The sequence below is a fragment of the Vulpes lagopus genome, chromosome 2 (genome assembly GCF_018345385.1).
Source record: "Vulpes lagopus strain Blue_001 chromosome 2, ASM1834538v1, whole genome shotgun sequence".
In the NCBI taxonomy this organism is placed as follows: Eukaryota; Metazoa; Chordata; class Mammalia; order Carnivora; family Canidae; genus Vulpes; species Vulpes lagopus.
Genome location: NC_054825.1, coordinates 67,879,221 through 67,895,247, shown reverse-complemented (window position 1 = coordinate 67,895,247; position 16,027 = coordinate 67,879,221). Strand labels below are relative to the sequence as shown.

The following is a 16,027-nucleotide window of genomic DNA, read 5'->3' as shown; positions in this document are numbered from 1 at the left end:
TGAGTCATAGATAAGCCATTTGAATCATGGCGAGTTTAAGGCATTTACTATTGCTCAGAGGCCCGCCCAGGAAAGGGAGGGTTGGGAAAGCCATGGTAGATAATAGCTTAGACTTTCCACAGCAAAGTGTATCAGTGATATTTGTTCACACTCAAACTCAACAATTACACTTACCTTCAGATTTTTTAAATGTATGCTTCCAATCTTAGTCATTCATTTGAATTTCATTTTTATGTGGGTAGTTGGAACATCTCTAGGTTCTAATGGCCTGTTCAGAAAAGGCTGAAATCCTGCAAATTGCTATAGGGAGGCAGTTTCAGTATGTAATTCAATTATATAGTAAAAGTTGGTTTGGTTTCTTCATGAGGGAACACATGTGAAATTGCGCCAATCAGATGGCAATTCCCAGAGAATTTTGTTTGTGCCTAGTTGGGCCAGTTGGTTTTATATTAGAGTAGGGGTCCTGGCCATGTGAAGTCAGCTTTTAGTGATAGAAAAGAAAGCTAGAAAATAAGTAGACCCTGGTTTGCTTTCTGCAGTCTCTCTCCACTGATACCACAGCATAAGGGCTTGCCCTGGGCAATGGGTAAAATGAAGAAGGGCCTCCCGTCAGAGCTTTAGTAAAGAGCCCCAGTCAGCCTAATAGCTCTAGCTCTAGCAGAGGGAGAGGTTTGGCCTCGAAGAAGCTTAATTTTCTCTGGCCACTATCTGCAGCCACACTCCCCACTTATTTGGGAAATGAGTGGGACTGCATGTTTCAGAGCAAGGGTCCTGACTCCATTCCTGCCCCTTCTCCTTGTTAGCTTGCCTTTCCTCAAATCATCAGCTTCCACAGTACTCTGATGAAATGAGCTCACTGGGGCCCACAGCTTTTCTGTATGCATGAATTTGCTCATCATCATCCCTTTCCTGTTCACAGCTCTGCAGGGGTTTCCCGGGCAGCAGGATATTTGCTAGGGGGCAGAAAAAGCAGGGATTTAGAGCAAAGTGTTTCCCTGAAACATACTGCCTGGGCAGGCTGGTTCTGCTGTTACAAAGCTCCTTCGTGGCCATATACTTCTGCTCCTCTGTTAAGTGGAGTGCTACTGTCACATGGATAGAGGCACTGACTCCCTCTGAAAATTCCACCCTGCGCCGCCCATCTGGAGGCATGGCATTTTGCCCACATATGAAGCTATAGGCCGGCTACACCAGGGAACAACTTGCATCTACTGCAAAGCTCAGAAGCTTCAAAACCTAGGTGATTCTCCCTTGAGGCTTTGAGAAGTCATTGCTCCCAGAGTGGCTTATTGTGAACCTTCTCTTGGCCTGTTTCAGGTGTGGTATGTATGGTAAAAAGAGGGCAGATACAGAATTTGAAGGAGTCTTTCATGATAGATGGAGAACAGAGGAACCACAAATCTTAAGAGAGATTATAGTTGTTACACAGACAACTAGTGTCCACTTCATTTCGTTTCTTGATTCCAGACCTTACCAACATTCTCCACAAGGAATTCCTCATTTTCCCAAGAATGGGGGAGTGGTGAATCAAAGTCTGTCTATTTTCATTCATATTTGCAGAGATATACTCTTCATCCCACAAGTTTTTTTCTTGATTCCTCCTCTACAAGACACAATAATAACCAAGCATTGTACCTTCAGAATCCACTAAACAACCTTCGGCACCACACAGTGGTTCTCAGTGGCACCAAACTTAGAGATACCAACTTATAAGGAAACATTGTTCTAGACTCCCTTTGGTAGGCTATGTTTTAGTTTGTTTTTCAAAATTGAAACATCTTTATTATATTTTTATGAACTATGCTGTTTTGTGGTTTTTTAACATTTCATTTTGTAATAATTTTAAACTTTAAAAAGTTACAAAAATATATGGAAGCAACCCAATTGTCCATCTATAGATGAATAAAGAAGACATATACATGAAGGTGTGTTTTATATATACAGATAATATTTATATATATATATATATATGTATGTGTGAATATTACTGAGAGATAAAAGAGAATGAAATTTTGCCATTTCCAACATGGATGAATCTAGAGGGTATAACACTAAGTGAAAAAGTCACTGAAAGAAAAACAAATAATATATGATTTCACTCATAGGTACAATTTAAGAAACATAACAAATGAGCAAATTAAAGAGAGAGAGAGAGAGAGAGAAAGAGAGAGAGAAACAAACAAAAAACCCAGACTCCTAAATACAGAGAACAAACTGGTGTTTGCCAGAAGAGAAATGGGGGTAGGGGAAGTGGGTGGAAAAGATAAAAAGAACTAAGAGTACACTTATCTTGATGAGCACTGAGAAATGTATAGAATTGTTGAATCATTATATTGTACACCTGAAACTAATATGACATTGTGCTAATTATACTTTAATAAAAAAGTTACAAAAATATACACAAAGTTCTAACTTTCCCTCACCACCATTTGTTAACATTTTATAGAACTACAGAACAATAATCCAAACCAGGAAATTGACAATGATACAACAGCATTAACTAATCTGTAGACTTTATTTGAATTTCAGTGATTGTCCCACTAACATCCTACTTCTGGTTCAAGAGTCAATCCAGGATCTACCCTGCATTTAACTGTCATGTGTCCTTGGTCTCTCCTAATCTGGAACTGTTCTTCACCCTCCTTTGACACTTTTAAAGAGTACTGACTAGTTATTGGTTAGAAATATGCCTTGATTTGGAGTTATCTCTGTTGTCTCATGATTAAAATGAGATTATGCATTTTTTTCAAAAATATCAAAGAAGTAATAATATTAAGCCCATCTCAGAGCATCATATCAGAAGGTACTTGATGCCAATATGTCTTGTCACTAATTATGTTAATGTTGATTACTTCATAAAGTGGTGCATCCCAGCTTACTCTATTGCAGAAGTTACTATTTTTTTCTTTGTAACTATTATTTTTATTTATTTTTTTAAATTTATTTGAGAGAGAGAGCATGTGCATATGCTTGAGTGGGGGGAGGGGCAGAGAGATCTCAAGCAGACTTCCTGCTGAGTCTGACACAGGGCTCTATCTCAGGGCCTATGAGATCATGACCTGAGCGCAAACCAAGAGTCATACACTCAACTGACTGAGCTACCCAGGTGCCCCTGAACTATTATTTTAAAAAGATAATAGAATAATAATAGAATAATAGAAGCCAATGCAGCCCATCATAATAATCACTGTGCCACCTCAAATGCTTGAAACAAAGCTGAAACATGGTCTTTCTCATTTGTAGCTATGTTTACTGAAGGTAGTAGGTAGTATAAATACTTCTTCCATCTTTACCACTGGCAGCAGCAGCTTTAGTCTATAGTCTATAGTTGCAAGAGAATACAGTGACTTAAAGGACAATTAGTAGTACTCTCATGATAAAAAGTATTCACCATGCCTGATGGGAGAGAGGTTAGATGTCTCTATTCCTATGTAACATTGGTCAGCTGTCCATGTTCATGAAACCTTTAGTTTAGCCTGCTTCATTCATATATTCATTAAAAAAAATCTATATTGAGTGTCTACCAGAAGCTAGGTGCTGGTTGTACAGTCCTTGCCTTCATGAAACTTACACTGTAATGGGAAAAAAGCCAATGAATAAATGGAAAACATTACAATGTGAAACTCTTCTAAAAGAAAAATGGGAGGACACCTGGGTGGATCAGTCTGTTAAGCATTTGCCTTCGGCTCAGGTCATGGTCTCAGGATCATGGGATTGAGCACCCCATCAGGCTCCCTGATCAGTGGGGAGTCTGCTTCTGCCTCTCCCTTTGCCTCTGCCCCCTGCTTGTGCTTTCTCTCTCTTTCTCGAATAAATGAATAAAAATCTTTTTTAAAAAAATAAAAAGGAAGAATGAAAAGAAGAATGGGAGAGGGAGTATATGTAGATGGAATGGTAAGAAGAAAACTTCACTCAAGAGGTGATATTTACAATGCAACCCAAAAGGTAGCAAGGATTTCTCTGTACAAAGAGCCGGAAGAAAAGTATTTCTAGGAGAAGCAACTACAAAGGCAAAGACTCTAAGATGGGAAAGAGCTTAAGATGTTTGAGAAAATGCAAGATGGCCAGAGCAACTGAAATATAGTTGAAGAATTTAAGAGTTACAGTATTTAATAGCCAGAACTCTTCAGAAAGCTTATTTACATGTTTTTCCCCCTTAGTTGATGACCATCTAGCGCTCTGCTCAGATTTAAGCATTTTTCTAAGTCATTGGTAGTATTAGAAATGCATTTCTCCCCCTACCCCAGCCCTTGCCTTAATTTTGCTGGTAGTTGAAAGTGTTATTTATTCCATGAAGCTTTTCTTCCTCCACTGTGAACATATCCGAATATTGAACATGCGCCCACTTACCGTCTTTGCTTTCCCGCATCTTCCATGACAATTACTGTTCTGCCGCCCTAGTAATGATCTTGCTAAGGTCCACTTGCTGATTACACAATTTTCTCTGCTAAAAAAAAAAAAAATCCCTAAGCATGCTGCAAACTTAGCATCCCTTCAGCACAGAGAGTTAAGCTGTGAAAACAAGGTTGTCTAGCACCTTAAATATTGTCACGTTACATTAAAAACACATTATACCCAATTCTCCAATGCTCAAAATAAAGCAGAGTCATGTAAACCTGTCAGAAAATTCTTGGCTGGCTGAACTGGAAAGAGTGTTCGCATTTTCTTGGGATCTGTTGCAGAGATGACCCACAGTGTCAGCTGGATGGGCCATCTATTGCATACCAATGACTGTCTATTTTCTAGTTGTTTAGCAGTGATCCTAGGGCCTCATTCTGGTAGCTCAATGTTCTGTCTCAAAAGCATAGCATGAAGTTTGGACTCTGCAATTACAAGCTAAAAAGAAAGTATTTACAAAAGATTGATTTTCTACAATTAGAAAAGGCTTCATTTTAAATGGGAAATCTGCAAAAAAGGAGTAGAGAGTATCGCTTTCCCATCTCCAGATATTCACATTTTTAGAAACAACAGTATTATTGTTACAGGGTGAATTCCATTCCTCCCAAAATCCATCTATTTAAGTCTTGACTGCCAGCATCTCAGAATGTGACCTATAGGAACATAGAATCTTTGCAGGGCAAATCAACTTAAAATGAGGTCATTAGGATGGGTCCTAATCCAGTTTGACTGGCAGCCTTATGAGAAGGGAGAATTTGGACATGTGTACAGAGGGAAGACAATTTGAATAGATACAGGAAGGAGGCTGTCATCTATAAGCCAAGAAGATATACCTGGAAGGCAATCTCCCTCCCAGCACTCAGAAGAAACTAACCCTGCAGACACCTTGATTTTGGACTTTTGGTTCACAGAACTGAAGACAATAAATTACTGTTGTGTAAGCCAGTCTGTGGCACTTTGTAGAGCAGCCCTAGCAAACTCATATAATTGTTTATCGTCTGAGATGGAAGAAAAAAATCAGAAGGCTAAATCATTGAAAGTGAAAGGGATCTTTTCTCTCAATACATTCCCTCCCCAATTATCACCACAACTCCCCTGTTCCTCAAAGGCAGTGATCCTCAGCTCTGCCTCATATTACTGAAATTATTTGGAGAACTTAGGTGAATCTGGAGAAAAGAAGTTATCCAGACTCCCCAGATCAGTCATATTAGAATTTCTGGGAACGGAGACTAGGACTTGGTCCTTTTAAAAAGTTCCCCTGAGTGATTCCAGTGTGCAGATAGGTTTGGCAATCTTGGATTCCCAGACCAACTTCATTGGAGCCACTGGAAAATTGTGAGAAATGCAAATTCTCAAGGCTCTTAAGACCTACTGAATCAGAAACTCTTGGGCTCGGGTTCAAGGATCGGTGTTTTAACAACCTCTACAGATGATGCTGATGCATGCTCACGTTAGAAAAACACTGACCTAGTACATTGCTGTTTTACATGTTCAAAGCTCATGAGGATCTGAAAAGTTGTGGACTCTTTCCACACATGTACACACAGAAATGTACATATGCCCTGAATTTTGTATTTAATATCAGAGAGTTCACAGTCTACCTGTCTGGTCCATGGATGTCTCAGGGTCAAAAGTTTAGGAACTTGAGACCCCTCCTCTCCACCTCCAACCCACCAAACCATAAATTTAGAAGAGAGCGTTTTGCCCTTTCCGAATTGCAAAATAAGAATACTTCCCAGGAAAAGGCCTTTCCTGTCCTGCCTAATGCCCCTTCAAGCTGAGTTAGGAGCTGCTTGGGAGAAGCCTGTGCCTCCTGCTTGTGGCCATCAATCTCCATCCTGAGGTTTACAGGCCTGTGGTTGAGCTGTGCATTCACTCACCTGATACAAATGGCAATATTTTTCCTAGGCTCACATGAATACAAACAATCCAGCTGTGAAAAGATCAACGCATGTGTCTGTTGTGGCCAGTCAACTGCAAGTTATTTTTTGCAGCAGGGCACAGAAAGAATACAGCAGCTTTTCTCAAATCAGAATCATTGTTATATAAAAGTGACAAAGATGAAAAGTCATGGCAGAGAAGGTTGGTAATTAAAATACATCTGTGTCCAATTAGAGTGTGTGTTACAATTACTGAGATGGTAGTGATGTATGCCAGTAACAGGGAGAGGATCCAGAGCCCCAAACATGATAGGCTTGAGCAAGGCATTGCCTTAGGCAAAAATTAAGTTAATATTGACAGAGGTTATTTATTCCTTGAATGGCAGCACTGTGCCTGACATATGCCCCCAGGGCTTAAAATCTATGTAACACAGACAAGCAGATTGCCTAGTCACTAGGTGGCTAATGCTTGTTTGGTGGGCACACTTAATGAAATTCCTCATTTGCGTCCAAACGTACATCAAACTTCCGTGGACTCAAACTGATCTATAATACTGATGCCAAACCCAAATTCTACTTTTTCAAATGAAGAAAAGAAGAAAAAAGGTAATGCATTCCTTGTTCCCCTTTGCCTTTAAGAACCTTGCTAGCACAGCCATGTAAATTATGTTCCCTTCATTGAAGCTATATTTCAGGCACTAGTGAGTTATAGGGGTAGACAATGTAGGGGCAGTTTGGGTATCTTCATTTCCCTACAAGATACCAAGAATGGTCTCTACTAAAATCAGCTGGAAGAGATTTGCTAAATTGAATTATGAAAGCCCTGACAACTTCTAAGTAGGAAAGAGAAGCATTGTGTCACACACACACACACACACACACACACACACACTTACAGGTCTTGTTAAATGAAGATTTTATTTTTTATCATCATCTGCTGTCTTCCCTTCAGCTGTCAAATTATCCAAATGAAAGCTAAACATAAGTTTTATTATTTTTCTAAATAAAATATAAAATGCATTTTAATCCCCAAAGCTAGTGGAGCGTAAGAAGGAAAAATGAAGGTCACGTGACTAAAAGTCCATATTGGTGTGGGATTTGAATGGCTGGATGTGACAGCAAGCTGATTCATATTGGATTGTGTATATTCTGGAGCATGTAATGAGTTATTGATCTGTGATAAACTAAGCTGACATTTTTGTAACCAGTAAGCCATGAGCATATCCAGTAAGCGTGGGTTTCAGTAATGCGTTGTTACAATCAGGTCCTTGCTCATTTTAGTACACATTTGCAAACATTTGTTGCAAGAAAAAAAAAAACATACATATTTACACATGTGCATGCACATCTCTGCTGCTTAATTTTCTTCACTACCCCCTAGGAAATATATTTATCCTTAGCACAAGAGAGTCTTCTCTTCACTCACCTCCAACATGCTTCCTTGATGTCAGTTGATGAGGTGTTAAGAGGGTGATCTGAACTCCACCTTTTCCAGGTTTTTACTGGGAACCTAAAAACTTGTTTTCAATCCAAAGTCTCTTTAGATGGCTCAGGCTTCAAATTCGCAAGGTTATATTTATCTACTCCAAGAGTTGGTAGGATGTTCTGCATTCTCCATCCATCCCTAGAAGTCCACATTGTGTAACACTGAAATTCTGAAAGTCTCTTGAGGAACAAGGTCTCCCGCTAAGTTCAAGAGGGAGGAGAGACTTCCAGGGGTTTCTCTCAGCCTGAACAACACACTTTAGACATTGCTGTCAGGACTAAAGCTCTCAGCTATTTTTAGAAGCAGGGGTGGGGCCTCGGATGGGGGGGCTTGGGGAGGGGAAGCAAGAGGGGTTCTCTGTGGCGAGAAAACTTGGCAAAAGCTCCTAGTGACTTCTCTTGCTGCCAAGGTGAACAGAAAGGATGAAGGCAGTGGAAAGAATCTGACATCTGCTCTGTGGCTTCTTGGAGGCCAAGTTCTGTGAAAGGCACTTCAGCAATAACCCTGCTGTGTGGGAATTAATACTCCCATTTTGCACATAAGAAACTGAGACTCCCAAGAGTTCAGTTACTTTCTCTAGTCACACAGGTAGTGATAGACGTGGCCTTTGAGCCACTGCCCTAGAGACTGCTTGTTCATTATATGGATACACATACATTACTGGTGATAACAATTCTTACTTCATAGGTTTTTTATAAAGATTAATATTTGTAAAGGATCCAATTAAGTACTTGACATAGTAGGAACTCAATAAATGGAAACCACTATTATTATTATCATCATCATTGTAATCATCATCATCATCATGTAAGTCCTACCCAGGCCCCTATTATTATGTAACGGTATGCTTGTCATTTCATAAGCATCCGATAAGCTTTTGTAAGATTATCAGATAATCACATAGAGAAAAGGATGTCTTTATTCTTCCTTTCACTCTCACACCAGGCTCAGGTTTTAAAGAATGCACTAGGATATGTCAACTGCACCCTCTCCCACCTTGTGCAGGAAAGGCAAGGGCAATGCATATCTGTGAACTTGCTAGAAACAAGGAAACAGGGTGTAGGGACCTGAATATCTCTCCTCATTTTCAGAGCAGAGAAGCACAGGAAGGCAATCTGTGTACAGGGTATCCAGTTCTGCAATCCGAGGGTTAGCAGTTACCCTGCTCTCCTGAAAAGAGCCAGTCCTGACTCACTTGGCTCTCTGAACTCCCTGAACTCCCTGAAGTAAGAACTTCTCAGGACAGCCAGGGTCCAGGGCACGATGGTTGGCTGCCACCTTGACTCTTGCCTCTTCTTTTCTCTCACTAGCAAACATTGTGGTGTTTGTTTTCCTAACTCATTGGTTATTGACCGATAGTCATTGGATTCCACGGTTGATTGTAATTTTACTCCAAACTTTGCATTTGTTTTCAGATAATACTCCAATAAACCACATTGGTTAGGATTCAGACCCCAAAACTTCTTTAGCTCATTGTTTCTCAGTTGTCCATTAGTCTCTATCAAAATCTCTCTTCCCATAGTGAGGTCTGCTGATTTAAGATTATTCCTAATTAATTCAATTCTGTTGCTGTTTAAGCCTTCCTCACTTTTCCATCTCAATCTACCTACTCCTTCTATTCTGTAAGCCTCCTAACATCATCTTGAATACACACCCTTATCATCTTACTTCTAACACAACTCTTCCCAGGGGTAGTGACGTTTGGTAGAAAATGTTATGACTGTCAAGAGCCATTTCAACATGGTGCTTACCTAACTCACTAAGACCAAAGGATCACTAACTCCCCTAGGCATCAGCTTTTCCACCAGGAAAATAGAAAACTTGACCATGGATGATCTTTAGAATCTGTTCAATTTTGAGTATCTTTTATCAGAAATCCCTTGATCTTTAATGTATGCTTGGAGGAACTATGTGCACTTTAATAGACATTTTCAATTATTAAAATATGAGTTTGGCAAGATCCCTTTGGGATTACAGATATTTTGCATAATCTATGAAATTTAATATTTGAACAGTGCTTACGGCAAAGTGGGGGCTTGGTCAATAAACATATAAATGTAAGCTATTTTAGATGTTCTGTCCCTATGTAACCAAAGGAATAGACAAGGAAATGAGAAAACGAGGGCCTGTGCAAGCTTAGATATTATTTAATAGACCAAATGGTCAAACTACAATGGCAAGAACAAAATTTTATAAATGCTTTTTGCCTCTATGGCAAAACCTCTAGCAATAAAAATAAAACTCTCTTAAGACTTCCCCAATGTAAGACTACTAAAATCTTCCTAGCAAGGAAAACTTCTCAAGAGGGGAATTAAAAATTTTTTGATGTAGATGGGACCTAAAAATGTGAATCTACTAAATGAGAAACATTTATAAACTTGATTGTTCTCTTCCTGTGTGGAAATCACCTGTTATTTTTTCCCTTCCTCTGTTTTTCCTCTGGTGTAGCTGATTCCCATATACGACATAGAAATAGGTGGTGCAGAGGTGTCTGGTCCATATTGTTGTACCCATGGCCGGCATAACTTATCAGTCAGAACTCTTCCCCACGTGTCCCCGTGCAGCCACAGCATCTTCAGCGATGCACTATCCCATGCAATCACTGTCTAGCAGAATTGGCACAATATATTACACGTACTTGCTCCTATGAACCAGACACTATCTAGGTCCCTAATGGTATGGTTTTCCAGGCTCTGCTTTAGCCTACCACCACTGCCGAAGTAGTAGTTCTGACATTCTCCACTGTAGAATAAACTTAAATTTTAAAGTGGCTGTGAGAGCAGAGGCAGGCAAAAGGGAAGCAACTATGATTTTAAAAGAGGGAGAACAGGAAAAAAGAGTAATCCCTAAATTGCTTTTTTTATCCTATCTATGTAATCGATTGAACATCTACTCTGTGCCCAGCCTCATGAAGATGTAAAGGGTAAGCCTGTGCCAGCTTTTCAAAGACCTTTATTTCACTTCCTTTATTCAACACTGTTCACTTAGCACCTATATTTCCTCTCTGAAACAAATTTCCATCTAATCATAGGATTTAGGTAAAATAACACAAGACCTAATATTTATTGCCAGCCTACTGTGTGCCAAGCATTATGCTAAGTGCTTTGCCAGTGCTGTCTCATTTAGATGTTTAACAACCCTATGACGATTGATATTACTATTTCTATTTTATACATGAAGAAATTAAAACTTGTTAGCATAATTTTTCCAACAACTATAAGGAATAGAATTGGTATATAAAAGTGGCTTTATTTGTCTCTGTGCAGTGTTCTTTCCACTACACCAGATTACCTCTGAAAAAGACCCAAAACTGAATCATGAAAACATAAGCTACTGACAACAGAGAATAGTGACTATCCCTCCAAGTCAGGCCTAAACAAATAGTTTCAATTGCCCTCTTGCACTTAGCATCAATTCAGTAGCAAAGGGAGGGAAATATTTGGGGGAGAAAAGAAAACAGAGGAAAAGCAAGAACACACAGTTCAATATATTCTTACTTCCTAATCCCCTTCTTATAGCAGAATGATTGTCAGTCTCTCCAAAATTGATTATGATACAATTTGTGTGTGCATTTAAAGAAAAGGAGAAATGGAAAGGTTTTGAATACAGTCCATGAATTTATTGCTAATAAAACATTCTTATTTCAAATTTTCATGTACAACTTTTTTGAAAAAGACAGTCTGTTGAAACATTCTCCAAAAGAATTTCTAAATTCTAAGGCAAGTATATGCATTTTTAGTCAAGTGGTTAATGTTTGCTCCAGCTAGCCCATTAGCTTTAGCTAACAGTAATTTATGCCATGGTGGAGTTGTATTTTATAGGCTATCCTTTTGTTTTTTAGTTTTGGGGTTCCTTGTGTATAATCAATAAAAATATTTTCACGCTTCTTTGTATAGGACATGAAATATAATTTTCTTATTTAAAGTAAATGCAAAGGGGAATATTTGCATATTTGAATGTTTGACATAGGCTAACGTTATTATTTATGTCATAATATCAACAGTATGATACATTTTGATCAGCTATGTGAACTTTCACATATATTACTGCTCCTATGGAAAAAGAGAAAAGAACCCATCATGAGGCAACTCACTTTGTGACCATTTCCAGAAATTTCGTGCAGGGAAAATTGAAGCCTATGAAAGATGGCTCCTACCTTTTGAAATTAAAAATGAAAGTGGAAAATTAATATAATTACCTAGATAATTCTGGGAGGGAAAAATCTCTGTGAAATATACAAATCACTAATGGAGATGTAAATAGCATTTGGGTCTGATACTAAACAATGGCCCAATTTTCTCTCCCTCTCTTTTTTGGAAAGAAGGGAAGATGGGGTAGGCTTATGTGTGTATATGCATCATATATCAGAACATATTAAAAGTTTTACAAGACTTTAGATTTTGCTTAAAAATTAAGTTTTTCTGCTAATAAAATTAATTCCTTCTTGATAAAAAGAGAAAAATTTCTGATAGTCCATGGAGATGTAAGGAAGAAAGAAAATTACCTGTTTTAAAACCATTTTTAACATTTTTATTTATATATATACACATGCCTCATTTGAATTTTGTGGTTTTTAGTTTTTAAATTTATTTTTGAATTTTGTTTTTAAAACATGAAATCATATGAAATAAACTGCTCTATAGTCTATCTTTACCTTTTAGTATGTAGTAGAAAGTAATGTCCCATCACTTTTAATAGCTGTATAGTATTTCACTGACCGAATACACCATTATTTAAATATTCCTCTAATGATAGATATTTAGGTTGTTTGAAATTTATTGCTACCATAGATAGTCCTAAGTATGTGCAATAGCCTAACTCTTTTTTTTTTAATTTTTATTTATTTATGATAGTCACACAGAGAGAGAGAGAAAGAGAGGCAGAGACACAGGCAGAGGAAGAAGCAGGCTCCATGCACCGGGAGCCCGACGCGGGACTCGATCCTGGGTCTCCAGGATGGCGCCCTGGGCCAAAGGCAGGTGCTAAACCGCTGCGCCACCCAGGGATCCCCTAGCCTAACTCTTTTTTAAAGAATTAGTTTGGGCAGCCCGGGTGGCTCAGCGGTTTAGCGCCGCTTTCAGCCCAGGGCGTGATCCTGGAGACCCAGCATCAAGTCCCATGTTGGGTCCCCTGCATGGGGCCTGCTTCTCTCTCTGCCTATGCCTCTGCCTTTCTCTCTCTCTCTCTCTCTCTCTCTTTCTCTCTCTCTCTCTCTCTCTCATAAATAAATAAATAAAATCTTCAAAAAAAAGGATTAGTTCATAGATATGGATCCTCTGGTTGAAAGAAAAGTGCATCTTACATTCAGATACATGTTGCCTAATTGCTCCCACCAATAAATACAAGGAACTGTATGTCCCCATACATCCTCAACATTGGGTTCTGCTAGTCTCTCTAAGTAATGCTAAACTTACAGAATATGAATGATAACTCATTGTTTTAATTAGCATTTTGATTACTTTTTAGAGTTGATAGCTTTTCAGTTGATTGAAATTATCTGCTCAATATCATTTTTCCATTTTATTATTTGCAGTTTTTCTTATTGAAATGCACTTAACATATTAAGGATAATATTCTTTTTCATGCACAATAATGAACTTAGACCCCCTACCTCACACCATATAAAATTAGCTCAAAATAGATCATAGCTCTATATATAAAAGTTAAAACTATTATGCTCTTAGAAGAAAACATAGGAGTAAAGCCTCATGATTTTTGATTAGGCAATGGCTTCTTAGATATGACACCAAATGCATAAGTGACAAAATACAAAATAGATAAATTGGGTTTTTGCAAAATGTTAAATTTTTGTGCTCCAAGGGACACCATCCAGAAAGCAAAAAGACAACCCATGGAATGAGAGAAGACACTTGCAGATCATATATCTGGTAAAGGACTTTTGCCTATAATGTATAAAGACCTCTTATGATTCATTAATAAAAAGACAAATAACCCAATTTTTAAACAGGTGAAGGATGTAAATAGATATTTCTCAAAAAATATCCAAATGGCCAGTAAACTCATAAAAAGATGTTCAGCACCTTTAGTCATTAGAAAAATGCAAAACAATACCACAATGAGATGTTACTTAACATGCACTTAGATGGCTTAATCAAAAAGACAGTAACAAGTGTTGATGAAGATATAAAAAAATTACGATTCTAATACATTGCTAATAGGAATATAAATTATGCAGCCAAAGTGTAAAACAGTTTGGTAGTCCTTTAATAAATTAAAGACAGTGTTATCATAGCAAGCCCACTCCTAGGTACACGCCCCAAAAAATGAAAACATGTATCCATGCAAAATCTTGTATATAAATTTCCATAGCACTATTATTCATAATAGCCAAGAAATAGAAACAACTCAAATGTCTATCAACTGATGAGTGATAAACAAAATGTGGTATATCCATACAAAAGAAAACTATTCAGCCATAAAAAGAATAAAGTACTGATGCACGATACAACATGGATGAATCTTGAAAACTTTAAGCTAAGTGGGAAAAGGTAGACACAAAAGGCCTCATATGAAATGTCCAGAATATGCAAATCTACAGAGACAAAAAAGTAGATTAATGGCTACCAAGGTCAGGGGAAGGAAGGGATAAGGAGTGACTGCTGATGGGTACAGGGTTTCTTTTGGGGGTAATGAGAACATACAGGATTTGATTGTGGTGATGGATGCACAACTCTATCAATATACTAAAAACCACTAAATTGTACGCTATAAAAGAGTGAGCTTTGTAGTATGTGAATTACATCTTAGTACAGCTATTATTTAGAAAGAAATAATAATCCTTTTGTTTTTATATTACAGATGGTTTCTAGTTGGTGTTAAGTTTTATTGTGTTTTTTTACTGCATATAAGTTTTCATTTTTTTAGGAAAAGTATCAGTCTCTTATCCTCTGATCTTTAGTTTTGTGTCATATTTAGAAACTATCTTAGGTTTGTGGAAATAATCACTTAAACATTTTTATAATCTCTTCTTAAAATTTAGATATATGATCCATTAGAAATTTATTTTTTGGCAATGAAATATGAAACGGGATTCTAGCTTTTTTCTTTTTCTAAAATGGATCACCAGTTGCTTCAATCTGCTTATTTAATAATGTATCCTTTCCCTGTTACTTGAAATGCTACCATATTTATATTTTAATTTGCATATTCATGAATTTAATTTTATATAAAAATTTGTGTCTATACTTGTACTCTGTTCTGTTTACTTGGATGCTTCCTCCTGCATCACCACAGCATTGTTTTAGTTGCTGTAGCTTTAGCATACATATTATTGCTCAAGCAGAAAAGAGTTACCTTCTATATCCTGAACTATGTAGATTAGTCATGTATGATGATTCTAAATGTTTTTTAAAGCAATGTTCAACACACCCAACACCCATAAAATAAAGTACTGGAAATTTAATTACAGGTATACTGTATTTCAAGGTTAATTTAGAGTTAATAGACATATTTGTCGAGATTTCTGATGTAAGAATAAAATCTGGTTCTTCATTTAATCATCTTCCTTTACATTCCTCTGAAGAGCATTACAGTCTTCTTAATAGAAATCCAGCACATTTCTTTCCAAGTTTATCCTCAGGTAATCTATCTATGTTTCATTTGCTTTTGTGAATGTGATATTTTTCCATTATATGCTGCAATAATATTTGTGTGGTATTTGGTATATGGGAAGACTAGTGATTTTTTGTATCATTTTATAAATTACTAAGCTTAGTAAGCTCTCTTATGCTTTCTAAAACCTTTACAATGTTTGTCTCCTTCTTTCTAATATTTATGACTATATTTTACACTCTTGACTTACTGCTTTGGCCAGCACATTCAAAATTATGGTATATTATAGAAGAACTTGATGACTGATATCCATGGATTTTTTTTAAAAGAGGAATTCTTGTATTTTACCACTAGGAACTTGTTGAATTTTGATATGAATGGCTTGCATTTTGATCATGTTGAAGAATTTATCCTATTCTGTTTTTTTTCTTTCAGAGCTGTAGTTAAGGTATATTTAAAGTTTTTAAAAGATGTACAACAGTAGTAGAAATACATTCACCTTTCTGGTAGTAATCTCTGTGTTATCATTTAAACTGTCCATTCAATAAATATATATTTAGCCAGATAACTGTTCTAAGCACTAGGGATACAAATATGGCTTTCTAGCACTTCCTGCTAAAGGCAGCTACTTTTACCCTTTTCATTACTCTGAAGAACTTACAAGACACAGTATAACAGCGGATCACTAAAG

At 37.3% G+C, this 16,027-nt stretch overlaps 1 protein-coding gene across 1 annotated transcript in view; it reads right to left on the bottom strand.

Moving 5' to 3' along the window:
* Window positions 1-822: 822 nt before the first annotated feature.
* Window positions 823-16,027, bottom strand: part of LOC121477384 (translation initiation factor IF-2-like) — a 29,115-nt gene continuing 13,910 nt past the window's right edge. The window contains exons 3-4 of the mRNA XM_041731648.1: window positions 1,035-1,185; window positions 823-953 (exon numbers count right to left, since the gene is read on the bottom strand). Of these exons, the coding sequence (XP_041587582.1) occupies window positions 823-953; window positions 1,035-1,185 (282 nt within the window). The remainder of the gene's footprint in view (window positions 954-1,034; window positions 1,186-16,027) is intronic.